Consider the following 16525-nt stretch of genomic DNA (forward strand, 5'->3'; position numbering starts at 1 on the left):
ATATTCCAATGGTTCCTTTATATGGGAATATTTTCCCCTAGGAATAGCTATATGCTTCTAAAAATTTATGGATATGTTCCCATTTGTGTGAGGAAAGCTACTAACACAGTAGTAGAATTTTTTAACACAGTAGTAGAATTTTTTTTTTATGTAGTTAAAGAAAATAAGGAGGTTGCAATTTTTCTTCAGGCCCAAGAAGTCTTCCTGGGTAATTTTTCTAGCCATAATGGTAGCTTCTTATGGCTGAATAAACTGTAACCTACCGTAACCATATCTGTCTATGATTAAGTCCGAATGACACTGCAGAGGAGTGCACACATGCTGTGACCTATTTATCGTTTGCCAGAATGGTACTGCTTAGGTTCACAGGCTGACTCTCTTAGTGTACACTACTATCTGTCTCTAAAATAACTCCTTGTGTCAATGTCACTTTCTATCTGACATTAAAAGCATAAGAATTTGCAATACAAATTCATTTGTGAAATATATTCTAACACATGGAAAAGTACAGTAAGATTTTTAACAGGAGGTTTCTAACATGGAAATAGGAGAGTAAAATCAATGGGGGTCAATTAACTCACCCTTGGCAAATTATATATCCCCTGTACCTATGGCAATCCTGGTGTCAAATACTTAATCCTACTTTCATCATTAATACAACCTCATAATTGCCACTTATGTGTCCCAATCTGGGTTCATAAATTATGATCAACCTATTCTGGTCATTGTACCCACCATACACTCTCCCTGTCTTTGCACCGCCCCATGAAGAAGGTCCTCCTAGCCTCATACGTTGGACCTACCACAGCTCTTAGGCTATCTCTGCCTGGAAATCTTTCCTGACCAGATCTGTAACTTGCACCAGTTACACTATTTCTATGGCACTGATCATATGCATACATGTGACCTACTATTTGACCGTAAGTTATTTTAGGCCAGAGGTAATATCTCATTCATTTTTTATTCCTCCCATAATTTCTGCCACAACATTCTAGAATTAACAGAAGCTCAATAAATAGCTACTAAATGAGTAAAGGCATTATTGCACAAAGCTTCTAATATACCACTAGCTGAAAATCCTAAATATGTGTTTATCTTAACTCTCCCTTCACTTCAGAGGCAAGCATTTTGAGCTGCAAATTATTTAACGTAAGACTTGATAAGGCAGTAAACACACACATCTAAAAGAAGGAAACATTTTTAATAGGATAAGCAAATAGGCCTATTCTATCCCCAATTTCATCAATTTTATAAAAAAATGTGGACTACATTTCTAAACCTAATTCAGAACTTGAATTTTAAAAGTTCAAGAGCTATTCGGTCAAGAGTTATTTTGAGAGTGGAAGCAAATTGATTCTATGCTTGCTAAAATATTCTGCCTTGGTAAAAATATTATTTTTTTCTGAAATTTCTTCTACTAAAATAGCTATGCTCTGATTTGAGAAAACCTAATCTATGAAAAGTTAGACTTAAAAATATTGATTACATAAATTGATAACCACTAATTAGAAGAATAGGAAATACTTCACTTGTATCTTCTACTTAATATTCAGCATACTTTGTCAGCAAGAAAATATTAAACAATGCATTTTTCTAGAAACTTCCTTCCTATTTTGGACTTTGATTTTAAATGTAAATTAATTTTAATGTGAAAATCTTTTAAAGTATCTGAATAATGTGTGCAGTGTATATGGGGTTTACTACATTTATTAGTTTGCTAGGGCTGCCATAACAGAGTATCACAGACTGGGTGGCTTAATCAATAGAAATTCATTTCTCACAGTTCTGTTGGCTAGAAGTCTGAGATCAAGGTGTCAGGGTTGGTTTCTTCTGAGAGTCATAAAGGACAGATCTGTTCCAGACCTCTCTACTTGGCTTGTAGACGGCCGCCTTCTCCCTGTGTCTTCACATTGTCTTCTCTGTGTGTGTGTCTGTTTCTAAATTTCCTCTTCTTGTAAGGATACCAGTCATTTTGGATTAGAGCCCACCCGTTTAAATTTAATTGTTTCTTTAAGAACCCTAACTCCAAATATAGTTATATTCCAAGGTACCAGGGAGTTAGGACTTCAACATATGAATTTGAGAGAGACACATTTCAGCCCATAATGCTATATTTTAGAATAATTATTGGCGTTTATGTTGTGATTATAAATATGCAAAAATAGGTGAGCATGTGGAGTATAGAAGATAAAATTGAAAACTGAAAACAACTGAGTTAGTATAGAGGAATTAGGAGTTTATTTTACTTCTTAGAAAAATGTTTCAAGTTTTATTTTACATCAACTTTTCAAACGAAGAACTATGCCGTGCAGAATCAACTCACACCATAAGGATATATCCATGTGATAACAAATAAAAGCTAGTATTGAAAAAAAGTATGTTATTTAAAATGTTTGTAATATTGTCAAAGTTTATAGCCAATAGATGTTTTTAGCTTTTAAAGTAAGTGTGACAGAATTTGCTAGCTGATGCAAGTATAATTATTAGTATTAATCTCATACAATCAATTTTTTTGCCTTGATAAAATTTTTCTGTTGTTCTTAGTCCTGTTAGCTTAGTCAATGAACTTAAAATTATGTTACATCATTAAGTTTTTAGAAAGCTTCTATAACCTTATTACCAAGGCAAGCTGATATAAAATAATATTAAAAAACTCTGAAACACTAGATTTATTATTTAATGAAGGAGTCATAAAACACTATATAGGTTACTTTTTTAAAAACTATTTTGAAATACTTAGAGATTTACAGGCAGCTGTAAAGAAATGTATAGGAAGGTCCTGTGCTGCTTTTATTCCTCCTCTCCCCATGTTGACATTTTGTATAACTACAGTACTCTATCAAAATTAAGAAACTGCTCTTGGTATAATCCACAGAGCTAATTCAGATTTCACCAGTTATACACACCTTTCTCTGTGTGTGTGTGTGTGTGTGCGCGCACAGCTCTATGCAATTTTATCACATATGTAGCTTTGTATAACTACCAACACGACCAAAACATAGGATTATTCTATCACCACAAAGCTACCTCCTGCTACCCCTATATAGTACACCTACTCCTATCCCCACCACCATCCCTAATCCCTGGAAACAACTAATCTGTTCTCCTTCTCTATAATTTTGTTATTTCAAGAATGCTACATAAATAGACTCATATAACATGTAACCTTTTTGAGGCTGGATTTTTTTCATGCAGCATAGTCCCTTGAGCATGTATTAATAATCTGTACCTTTTTTATTGCTGAGTAGTATCCCAGTTTGTTCTTCATTCACTGAAGGATATTTGGGTTGTTTCCAATTTTGGTTATTATGAATAAAGCTGCTATGAACGTGTATGTACAGGTATCTGCATGAACTTAGGTTTTCATTTCTTTGGGACAAATGCCTAAAAGTGCAACAGCTGGGTCATGTGGTAAGTGTGTGCCTTTTTAGTTTTAGAGGAAATTGAAAAATTATTTTCTAGAATGGCTGTACCATGTTACATTCCCACCAGCAATATTGATTTGGTTTCTCTGATCCTTGCCAACACTTGCTTTGCTCAATTAAAATTTTAGACATTGTAGTAGATATGCAGTAGTATCTCATTATGGTTTTAATTTGCATTTCCCTAATGACTAATGATATTGAACAAATTTTTCTTGTGCTTATTTGCCACCTGTATATCCTCTTTGATGAAATTTCTGCTCATTCATTTTGCCCATTTTCTAACTGCACTATTTTTTGATGTAGAACTTTGAGAGTTTACAAAAAATAGATTCTAGATACAAGCCCTTTGTCAGATATGTGCTTTGCAAACATTTTCTCCCAGTCTGTAACTTGCCTTTCCATCCTTTTAACAGGGTCTTTCGCAGAGGAAAAGTTTTTAATTTTGCTGCAGTCCAATTTACCAATTTTTCCTTTTATGTATCATGCTTTTAAGTTCAAGTCTAAGAATCCTAGGTTACAAAGATTTTCTTTTTTTCCTAAAAGTTTAATAATTTTATATTTTACATTTAAGTCTATGATCCATTTTGAGTTAAATTTTTTATAAGGTGTGAGGTTTGGATCAAAGTTTTTGATATCCAGCACCACTTGTTGAAAGGCTAGGCTATCCTCTGCTGAAGTGCTTGTGCACCCTTGTCAAAAACGAGTTGGGCTGTATAAAACATATAAGCTACAAGGATATGTTGTAAAATACAGGGAATATAGTGAACATTTTATAATAATTATAAATGGAATATAACCTTTAAATATTGTGAATCACTATGTTGTACACCTGAAACTTATAAAATATTGTACATCAACTATACCTCAATAAAAAAAAAAAACCTAGTTGGGCATATTCGTGTGGGTCTAAATAAATATATATACATATATATTTAATTTTAAAATTTCATTGTGAAATAATTGACATTCATCACTGTATAAGTTTAAGGTGTACACCATGATGGTCTAATTTACATAGAGTGTGAAATGATTACCACAATAGGTTTAGTAACACCCATAATTTCATATAGATACAATAAAAAGAAAAAAAATTCTCCTTGTGATGAGAACTCTCAGGATTTACTCTCTTAACAACTTTCCTATATATCACAGAGCAGTGTTAACTATAGTCATCATGTTGTACATTATGTCCCTAGTAATTATTTATCTTATAACTGCAAGTTTGTACATTTTGACAACCTTACTCCAACTCCCCCTCTCCCTCCCCCACCTCCACCTCTCATAGTCACAAATCTGATCTCTTTTTCTATGAGTCTGGTGTATAGTTTTTCTTGTTTGTTTATTTATTTATTTAGGTTCTACATACGAGGAGATCATACAGTATCTGTCTTTCTCTGACTTATTGGGTTGGCCAAAAAGTTCATTCAGGTTTTTCCATAAGCTGTAACGGAAAAACCCGAATGAAATTTTTGGCCATCCTAATGTTTCACTTAGCATAACATCTTCAAGGTCAATTCATGTTGTCCCAAATGGTAGGATTTCTGTTTTTATGGCTGAATAATATTCCATTGTGTGTGTGTATATATATATATATATACACACACACACACACACACACACACCCATTCACCCATTAATGGATACAGGTTGTTTCCATGTCTTGGCTATTGTAAATAATACCACTATGAACATAGGGGTACAGATATATTTTGGAGTTAGTGTTAATAAACTTAGGTAAAAGCTTAATTGAATAGTCAAGACAACAAACTAGAAATAAGAAACAGTAACAAAATATAAGGGTGTCATTATAACTGACATTAAGCCCTTATAATTTTTGTAAATAGGAAATAAACCAAAATAAAATTATAACATTTTAACAGTTTTAAAGTATAAAAAGTTCATTTCACTATTTATACCAGCATTGTCCAACAGAAATACAATGCAAGCCACATATATACATTAAAAATTTCTAGTAGCCACATTAAAAATGTAAAAAGAAACATGTAAAATTAATTTTAACAGTGTGCTTTAATTCTACGTATCCAAAATACTACCATTTCAAAGAGAGGCTAGAGCGACATTCAAAGTGCTCAATAGCTCTGTGTGGCTGGCGGCTACAATATTGGACAATGTAGGTCTATATACTTCCTAGGCTTTTGGTCATCTTTTTGTGTAGGTGTGATAGTTACTCAAGCTTTATAAGAATTAACCTTCAAAAGTATTACACTCTATTTTCTCTGAATCTAAATTTAAGATAAAGATTATTTATTTAAAATTCTATATTGTGAAATTGGCATGTTTATATATTTACTAGAACTGCTGCTAAATTTAAAGTGTGCTCAAATTGATCAGAGATTATAAAAAGGCAAGCATCAGCATATTTGTCATTTTGCATATACTGGTACATGTTTGTATATATGTGCCCTGAGGCTTCGATTGTGCTGATAACATAGAGTAAGAAGAAATTTTTTTAAAAAGAGCGGGAAAAACCCTTACAATAATATAGCTTCACTTTCACACACCCCAACTGTTATGGTCACTAAGCTCTTGCTTGGAAATTAAATATACTGTCCTTGTGTATGTATTTCCATCTCTGAGCTTCTGCAATCACCACTGTGTAACTTCCAAACAAAGCCCTCACACTTCTGATATAAAAGCAATATGATTTATTATAATGGTAAATGTTAAAGTTAAGGGTTGAAAACTACCTCCTGTCTTCTCATGTTAGATAAAATGTAAAATGTAATACTACTTGATTCTTCAATACCACTTTTAGGAATTAACTGTGTTAAATAAAAAAAATGGGACAAGATCATAGAGATTCATGAGTAAAGATGTTCACTGAAACCTTATTTATAAAAGCAAAAACTATGATCAACCTAAATGTCCACAAATAGAAAGCCAGTTAAATAAGTTAAGATACATTCCTACAATGAGATGCTATGTCAAAATAGTTTACACAGTTAGTTGGCATGACTGTATATTTACATGATATATTATTAAGCATATATATCTATGCAGTAAAAATAAAGATTAGAAAGTTCTATATCAAAATGTTAACAGCAGATATCTCTGTGTATTGAGATTGTAGATGATGTTCACTTCCTTCCTTGTTCTTTTTCTATGTTCTATTTTCTATGTTTTAACATTGAGGCTATTTTATGTTTATAGTCAGAAAAATCCTTAAAGGCATTTGAATTTGAGGGGAAAAAAAGAATTATCAAGTTTTGCATTTCCCTCCTTAAAGTTCAAAAAATAAGTTTCAAACAAGCTTTAAAAATCAGATTGAGAATTTTACTACTGATAGTAACCCATGGCTGCAGGCACACGCAACTCATAAACAAAGCCTCTCCTTTCTCCTTACTCTCTCTCCCTAGATATAGAAGTAGTAAGTGAGCATTATCAAAAACATTTAGAAAATACTCAGAGGTTTAAAAAGGAACATAAAAATTATCAGATTTAATCTGGGTTAAAATTTGGGTGTCCTTTATTTCCATTTAAATTCTACAATGTTCACTGAGCACCTACCCTGTGACAGGCAAAATTCTCTTAAAACACTAGGAAGACAGCATTCAGCAAAGCCATCAAAATTCCTGTCTTCCTGGAGATTATAGCCTAGTGTGAGGAGTCTGGCAGTAAACACATAAATCAGTAAATGGATAAGAATATTTCTGACAGTGATAAATGTTATTAAAAATGAAACAGAAAAATAGGATAGAGAAGTGTAAGGGAAGACTACTTTAACTAGGATGGCCAGCAAAGATCTCTCTGAAGAGGTGACATCTGAACCAAGACGTAAGTCATAAGAAAGGTCAGCTACTTGTTCTGGGAGACCCTTAGCTAACCTCCCCTTCATGTACCTGCAGTACTTCCCTCTGTCCTTATATTATATGGGTCACATTCAGAGAGAATAAAGTGACTGAGCTTTTAAAGTGAGGAAGGAGTAATATTCCTCCATGCAGAGGGGTTGTCAGTACCTCCTCGCTTTTCTATCTCTTTCTGTGATTGTGACATATTTCAGTCTATGTGATCCTCTGTGGTTTACCTAAACTAAGTCCTAAAGTTGACAATTAGCTTAAAAGATTCCCCCAAAGAAATCATGCATTAGGGAAGATACTGATAATGCAACAAAAATGAAAACAAAAACAGGTAGAGCTGATGCTTCTTCTCTTCTCGTATGACTGAGTTCATCATTACTGACATCATGAGGTAAATATTCTATAATAAGATGTGACAAGACACTCAAAAATGAGAAAGTTATTGAGAAGTGATTTGAATGTGGATTAATATCCTCTATATGTGTCCCATTAAAATGGCTAAAATTTAAAAGATTGACAACACTAGGTGTTGACAAGGATATGGAGCAACTAGAACTCTCATACTTTGCTGGTAGGGATTTAAAAGGATCAACCACTTTGGAAAACTATTGGGTAGTTTCTTAAAAAGTTAAATATAACCTACCATAAGACCCAGCCATTCTACTCCTAGGTAGTTACTGGAAAGAAACAAAGGCATATATTCATCAAAAGATACATGTGAATGTTTAAATAATGGAAATGATGCATAAAATAGAGTATATCTATATTATTAACTGTAGTGGACATTGTCAGTGACCCGCCCATATCCCTTGAACCTTTCAATGTTCTTCTACCGACTTCCAGTTCCCACTATTTGCATCTCTGTGCTGGAGGAATCTTTTCCCTGGAACTGCAGAAAGTAGCACTTCCCACCAAATGGCAGACTACAGGTGCCAAGGAGTTTACACTGTCTGGGAGCAGCCCTTAACCAATGACTCTTGGGAGTTGATGTCCAGCTCCCTCACTCCTTGAGTGAGGAATTCTGAGGCATGTGTTTTAAACCATTTCTCAGTTTCTTCATGGGATTAAGCTCCAGTTGCCCACTGCAATACTGCAACCTTTATTGGCTGCCTTTCTGTCCCTATACCTGCATGACCTTCACTTCCCAAATAAACTACCTGCAGTTATACCTTTGATTCAATGTCTGCTGAACTAAGACACTTTTTTTAAAGGTAAAGTATTAAAAATTAACAATTTTTGCAGTTGAAAACATGGTTGTTATAATATTCATCTGTATTTGTCCAAATTTAATTCTCAAAATTAGTTAAAAATTTTAAGAGTATTATCATATACAACTCATTTCTAAAGGCACATATTATATAATAAAATTAGGAAACTGAAGTTATAAGGTTAGAATGCTTTCTTTTTCTAACATTTAACTATAAAAAATTTAAAATATACAGAAAAGTTGGAAGAACTGTACTGTGAACTCAAATACACACACTACCTAGATTCTTCAATTAACATTTTACTATATTTGCTTTATAACATAGTTATTCCTCTAACCATCTTACATATTTATGCATTTCAAGATAAGTCAATATATTTGACTCCCTAAATACTTCAGCATGCACATTGTTAATTAGCGTTCAATATAGATTTCTAATTTTTGAGTGAAATTTACCCACAAAGAAATGAATAAATCTCAAATGTACCAACAGATGAGTTTTGAAAAATACATCCACTGTGTAACCCAAACCTCTATCAAAATAGAGAGCATTACTATCACCAAAGAAAGTGCCCTCATGCCCCCTTTCCATTCAATCCTCCCCTCTGAGGTAACTTCTGTTTTTGTTTTTGTTTTTTTTCCCACTATAGATTAGTTTTGCCTATTCTAGAACATCATATAAATGGAATCTTACAATGTGCATTATTTGTGTAAGGTTACTTTCAGGCAGCGTAATATTTTTGATGTTTATCCAAGTTACTGCATTACTGTAGTTCATTCTATATTCCATTGTTTATTCAGCCGTTTTTTTGATAATCCATTCTACTGATGTACTTCTGGGCTTTTACCAACTTAAGGCTATTTTGAATAAAGCTTGAATAAAGTTGCTGAATGTTTTTATGGACATATGTTTTCATTTGGGGGAGATGGTAAATTCCAAAGAGAAGAATTTCAGAGACATCAGACAGATGTATCTTTAGTTTTATTAAAAAACTGTCAGATCCTTTTTCAAAGCAGCTGTAACATTTTATACTCTCACCAATTTGTTTGAGAGTTCCAGTTGCCCTCCTTCCTCACCAAAATTTGCTGTTGTCATTTTTTTTCATTTTAGCCAACGTAGTGTGTATGTACTGGTATCTCACTGTGGTTTCAACTTGCATTTCCCTATGATTCATAATGCTGAGCACCTTTTCATGTCCTTATTGGCCATTTGTGTATCTTTCCTTGTAAAGTGTCTATTCAAATCTTTTGGCCATTTTTGGTTGGATCACTTGTCCTTTTACTATTGACTTGTAGGTGTTCTTTATGTAACCTGGACAGCAGTCCTTTGTCACAGAGTTTTGGAATATTATCTCTGTCTGTGGCTTACCTATTCATTTTCTTAATGGCATCTTTTGATGAGCGGAAGTTTTTAACTTTAAGTCTAATTCATCAATTTTTGTTCTTTTGTTATTCTTACTTCTGTGTCCTATCCAAGAAACCTTCATTTACTATCAATTCATGAAGATATTTTCCTGTTTCTCCTTTTATTGTTTTAGCTTTTATATTTAGCTCTGATTAATCCTGAATTAATTTTTATGGCGTTAAGGAGTCAAGGTATATTTTCCTATATGGCTATTCAGTTGTTCCAGCACAATCTGTTGAAAGACTTTCTTTTTCCCATTGAATTGTTTTGGTGCCTTGTCAAAAGTGAAATGATCATTATCAACAGGGGTCATTTACAAGGCTATTTTGTTCCATTGATCTATTGTTGATCCATATGCCAGTATTACACTGATTTATTTACTGTGATTTTATAATAAATCTTAGAGTCAGATGATGTTAATTCTCCATTATTATTAGCTTTTTATATAGCTTTTTGTATTTTTTTTAGTGGTTGCTCTAGGGATTATACATCCTTAATTTCTTAGTCTACATAGAATGAATGTTGCACCATGTCACATAAAATACAAAAAGCGTGCAACCATATGGATCTATTACCCCATCCCCCTGTCCTTTATGCTCTAGCTGTCATATGTTAAATCAATATACTTTATAACCTCCACCATATAATATTATAATTCTTACTTTAAATGATCATAGACAGTTTTTCAATTCAAAGAAAAAAAGAGTTTCATATTTACTGATATTTATTACTTATGGTACATTTTAACCCTTCCCTGGAGCTCTGTTCACTTTTTTCAGTGTTTATCTCTCTTCTTCAAATTGAATAATTTCTATTAATCTATCTTAAAGTTCATTGATTCTTTCTTTGGTAATCACAATATGCTATAAAAGTCTATCCAGTAAATTTTTATTTTAGATATTGTATTTTTTAATTCTTGACTTTCCAATTTTTAATAGTTTCTTGCTGAGATTTTCTCTCTTTTCATTCATTATTAGCTTATTTTCCTCTATGTCATTGAACATAGTTAACAGCTGATTTGAAACCCTAGTCAGCTAATTATATCATCTGGCCCACCTCAGGGTTGGTCTCTGTTGACTGTCTACTCTTTTGAGTAGAAGCCATTTTCCTGTTTCTTTCCAGTTCAAGTAGTTTTGGATTGTATCCTAAACATTGCAGATGTTATGTTATGGAGACTCTGGATTCTGTTATGGTCCTCTAGAGTATTGTTTTGTTTTTTTTTTTTTTTTTGGTATTGCTTTGTTTTAACAGGTAGTTAACTTGGCTGAACTCATATACTAAAGACTGTTTCCCCTAGGGTAGGTAGCAGGTAATGTCAATTGCTTTAGCCTTAGATGAGCTACTTAAGAGTCTTCCCTGTACACACGTATTTTAGGGATAAGCCAGAGATTTGGGAAGAGTTTATATGCGTAATTTGAGCTCTCACTTTCTATCTCTTTTCGAGGATATCCTCTCACTTCTCAAAGCTGGGACTGCCTTGATCTCTGTCCTCCAGTCTTAAAGCCAAAAAGACTATAGATTTCTATCAAAGTTCTAGCTTCCCTGCTTGGAATAGATTGTACCCTGCCCTCAATCTAATAGCCATAAAAAAACACCAAAACAAACAACAACAACAAACAGGGAATTCACCCAGTGCTATCCCCTTCTTTCAATTAAAAAAATAATAGATTTTTTTAGTTCAGTTTTAGGTTCATAGTAAAATTAAGCAGAAAGTACAGAGAATTCCCAGATACTTCCTGCCCCCCACACATGCATAGCTTCCCCCACCATCAACATCCTGCACCACAGTGGTATATTTTTTACAATTAATGAACCTACATTGGCACATCATTACCATCCCAAATCTATAACTTACATTAAGGGTACATTCTTGGCGTTGTATATTCTATGGGTTTTGGCAAAATGTATAAAGACACCTATCCACCATTAAACTATACAAAAATTTCACTGCCCTAAAATACTCCATGCTCTATCTATTCATCCTTCCTTCCTACCCTGGCAACCACTGACCTCTTTATTATTTCCATAGTTTTGCCTTTTCCAGAATAGTCATATATTACAGTTGGAATCATCCAGTACATAACCGTTCTAGATTGGCTTTTTTCAAATAGTAATAGGGCTTCTTTCAATTTTTCTTATGTTCCCTCCATGTGCTTGGTCTTGGTCACTCTCCAGTGTTTTTAGGTACGTACTTTGTCCAGAATTTATAGTTGTTATCTATGGGAAATCTGATCTAATTAGAGCTACTCAGCCATTAACAGAAAAAAAGTTTTAAAATACAAATTTGTACATTTAACAGGAATAACCAGACTTCTGGTCACAGTTCAAGATTGATGTATCAGAGCTTATCTTAGATCAGGCCTATAATTATTAAATTTCAGGGATGGAATAGATCTTAATGGTCATCTAGTATACTAACAAATAACAGGTTTAAAATTAATCATAATTCCCATCACATAAAATGAAGTATCATTATTTCATGACTTATGATATACCATTTACCAAAAAAAGGACGATTATGTTCTAAACATATATAACAAACCTGTCAAGGCTGTTTCACTTATGGATTTAATTTGTAGAAAAACTTCTCCTTTCAGTGAAGTCCAGTTTTGAAAATTATCATATACTTCATTTTTAATACTGGTTAGCTCTCTTTTACTAAAAGTAAGTAATGAAAGGGTCTTATTCCAGAGATACTTGTATTCTGTCAATCTCTGACTGTAAAGAAGTAAGGAAAAATTAGGATTTTTAAAAATAGCAAGCATAATAACAAATATGTATTTGAAAAAAGGTTTTCTTTGAAAAATGGTTTTAGAGTGACCATACAATCTACTGTTTAAATGGAGACAGTTATGAAAGTAAAAGTAGGTGCTATCTGCATTATGCTGAGACAACATATAAACTGGGGTTATCCCAGGAAGACTGAGGTATATGGTCACCCCAACTCATTTCCATTGTGTTATAATATTTTAACTATAAATAAAGATAGCTAACTACTTTCATACACATTTTTCTATTAATCTTTTAAAATTAATTTAACAGCAAACATTTAGTGAAGGAAATTCAGTCAAAAGTGACTTAGTCAGGACTCCCCCGGTGGCGCAGTGGTTAAGAACCCGCCTGCCAATGCAGGGGACGCGAGTTTGATCCCTGGTCTGGGAAGATCCCACATGCTGCGGAGCAACTAAGCCTGTGTGCCACAACTACAGAGCCTGTGCTCTAGAGCCCACAAGCCACAACTACTGAGCCTACGTGCCACAACTACTGAAGACCGCGCGCCTAGAGCCCGTGCTCCGCAACAAGAGAAACCACCATAATGAGAAGCCCAAACACTGCAAGGAAGAGTAGCCCCCGCTCGCCGCAACTAGAGAAAACCCGCCTGCAGCAACAAAGACCTAATGCAGCCAAAAATAAATAAATAAAATTAAAAAGTGACTTAGTCACTGAGCCTAAAAGAGAATCTCAGATTTGTAGACAGCATTCTTCCTGCGCTAGAGTCCTACAGGCAGTGTAAAACCTAGGGTAATAATCAATGAAACCTTTTTAAGTGACTGATCCAGTGCTTTTCCCACATCAAATGCCACAGCTCAAAGTAACCACATGTTTTTTACTATCTCAATGATTTTTATTACTTCAGATGTCCTGGCTATCATTTACCTAATAATCAAGCAAGATGCAGACATGGATATGAGTGTTGCCAGCAAAAAGATGATGACTGAAGCCATGGGAGTTAATATTTATCTACCTAAGTAGGCTAAGATCTATTATGCAGAGACTGTATCTGTCTTGTTCATCACAGTCTCCCTTGCACCTAGCACAGTACCTACCATATAGTATGTACTCAACACATATTGATGAATGAATGAATGAGTGAAAAAAACAGATCACTCTGTTGGAGGAATAAAGAAGTAAGAAATACTGAGGATAAGATACTGGACAACACTAATATTTATGGGAATAAATCAGAAAACAAACCCTCAAAGGAGATGAGGGAGGAGCAACCAGTGAAGAAAAGCCAAAAAGATAACATCGGAAAAGCCAGGGGATAAGAGAATTTAAAGTAGAGAGTAGTGATCAGTGTTTAAGGCCTCAGACAAAGGCTGAACAGAGGCCATTATATCCGGTATTAAGGAGGTCTTTGGTGACCTAAGAGAGAGGCTTCAGGTAGGAAAAGACTGAGCAGTAAAGCAGAAGTGAGAAAATAGTTATGTGGTACCAGCAATCAAGAACCTTGATTGAGGCAGCAAGGAGAGAAAAAGGAAGATACACAGTAGAATGGTTTGTTAGGATGGGAGACACCTGAGTGTTTACAGAGCTGAGCAGACAGTATGAGTACAGTCACAGAGGCTAAAAAACACAGGCAAGAGATGTGATCATTTTTTGTGCAGAGAGCTAGAAAGAAAGGACAGACGTAAAACAAAGGCTGAAAGATTAGCCTTTGCCAGGAAGAAGAAGGGTGGTGTCATTCTGTGTGGTTAATTAATAAGGTCCACTTGAGTGACCAAAAGCCACAGGGAATCCTCAATCAGCATGCAGACCTGGGAGCTAAGAGAGATGTTGATTTCAAAAAAAAAATCAAAGAAAGGGGTGGGGGTGAGAGAGGGATGGATTGGGAGGTTGAGGTTAGCAGATGCAAACTATTACATATAGAATGGATAAACAACAAAGTCCTACTGTATAGCACAGGAACTATATTCAATATCCTGAGATAAACCATAATGGAAAAGAATATAAAAATGAATTTATATAACATGTGTAACTGAATCACTTTGCTGTACAGCAGAAATTAACACAACATTGTAAATCAACTATATTTCAATTAAAAACAAGCCAAAAAAAAAAATCAAAGAAAGAGTCCAACAGATCACTAAAGCAAAGGGGAGCAATGGTGAGGATGGGAAGTTTGAATGCGAAACCAGGAAGTGGTAAGACAGAGACAAGAACTATGAACTAAGTCAAGGTTAAAGGCCTAATGGGCCCAATGTAAGGCAGCTGCTGGGAGCAAGTCATGAACATGGGGGTCAAGGCCTAAAGGGACATTTAATAGAAGAAAGACCAGATATGGATGCATGTGCTTCTGTAGGGACAAAAGGCAGGAAACAGAAAAATCAAGCCACTTAGCGAAGAGCAGATCCATCACATTTTGTGCGGCCTAGATCTTATACGATTGGTGTGGATAGAGGGATGGCTTTCTTGTAAAAGACGACTACAAAATTAGGTTTAAAAGTGTGCACTTATAGATTGAGAAAAATCATTACAAATAAAATTGTAAAAGTTAATAAATCTCATCAATATCACAAAATACAGAAAAACAGTATAACTTTTTAATAAGTAACAGCTCTACAATACTTCTTTTGTCTATAATTTTTGGTTACATGCTTTACAAGCACCTTTTCATATGAGAACCATTTTATAATAATACTTTGTGTGGAGAGAATATAAAAATTATACAGCCTTTCATCTAGCAAGGCCATTAGTTTTATTATCTGTGGTAGTTTAGAAAGATTCTTTTAGCTTCATAGCCCATTACTGGTAATATCATGTAAATATTAAGCATTGTCAAATTTGGGAAAATCCTTATAAAAATTTTTCATATATGATAGAATTTTTGGTATTTCAAGTTTTCTTGGAAAATGACATCTGAAATTGTCTTTCAAATGATGAAACTCATGAACCAGCTTATCTCAGATGTCCTTGAAGTGGTATACTATGATTTTTATGTTATATTCAGTGATGTCAGCAGTTTTGGTCAAATCAGCAAGAAACTTAAATCTTTCTCCAATGTATTCAAATAATTAACTCCTCTTCATTGAATGGATTACAAAATAATCCAAGAGATTTTATTGAAATTGTATCACTTATGATGTAATCTGAAAAAATGTTATAATTTGTTTTTTATGACAGAATAATTTCTATTGTTTAAATTGTTCATCTTTATTGCTTTTACTCCATTAATTCAAAAAAATTCATACAGGGCTTCCCTGGTTGTGCAGTGGTTGAGAGTCTGCCTGCCGATGAAGGGGACGCGGGTTCATGCCCCGGTCCGGAAAGATTCCCACATGCTGCAGAGCGGCTGGGCCCGTGAACCATGGCCGCTGAGCCTGCGCATCCGGAGCCTGTGCTCTGCAACGGGAGAGGCCACAACAGTGAGAGGCCCGCGTACCGCAAAAAAAAAAAAAAAAAAAAAAAAAAATTCATACACATCCCTATTTTTAGTCTGCAATGTCTTGTTTGTGTAATTGAAGCAGTCTAAAATGACTTTCCAAATGGCAGTTATAATGTATATTCCCAACACAACTTTCTCTCTCAGATCCCTCAAATGCCAGGGACTACTCCAAGGGCATACTGACATCAGAAGTAGGAGAAGGGAAATCAGAGTGCAAAGAGACAGAATTTTTACAATTATAATTTAAAACCATCTTACTTTGCCAGGGGCCCTCCCAGAAGCTTGGAAGGGGGTCCTGAGTGCGGGGTTCTGAAACTTAAGTATCATTTGACTCACAGGAAATATGTCTGTGTTGATAACTTTAACTCCCTTTGTGAAATACAAGGCAAGACACACAGCTGGTGAGAGATGAGTAGCACAAAGAACTTTAAGCAGAATATTGAGGATTTAGAATAGTATTGAAGAAATTGAGGGCCTGGTGTTTAACAACCTGTAAGTGGATAT

The 16525-nt window shown here is 34.4% G+C and overlaps 1 protein-coding gene across 6 annotated transcripts in view; it reads right to left on the bottom strand.

Moving 5' to 3' along the window:
- The window catches only part of LEKR1 (leucine, glutamate and lysine rich 1), a 276455-nt gene that overhangs the window by 125164 nt on the left and 134766 nt on the right, over positions 1-16525 (bottom strand). For all 6 annotated transcript variants that reach the window (XM_060011239.1, XM_060011240.1, XM_060011238.1 and 3 more), the window contains one exon: positions 12398-12573. In XM_060011239.1, the coding sequence (XP_059867222.1) occupies positions 12398-12573 (176 nt within the window). The remainder of the gene's footprint in view (positions 1-12397; positions 12574-16525) is intronic.

The sequence above is a fragment of the Delphinus delphis genome, chromosome 4 (genome assembly GCF_949987515.2).
Source record: "Delphinus delphis chromosome 4, mDelDel1.2, whole genome shotgun sequence".
NCBI lineage: Eukaryota > Metazoa > Chordata > Mammalia > Artiodactyla > Delphinidae > Delphinus > Delphinus delphis.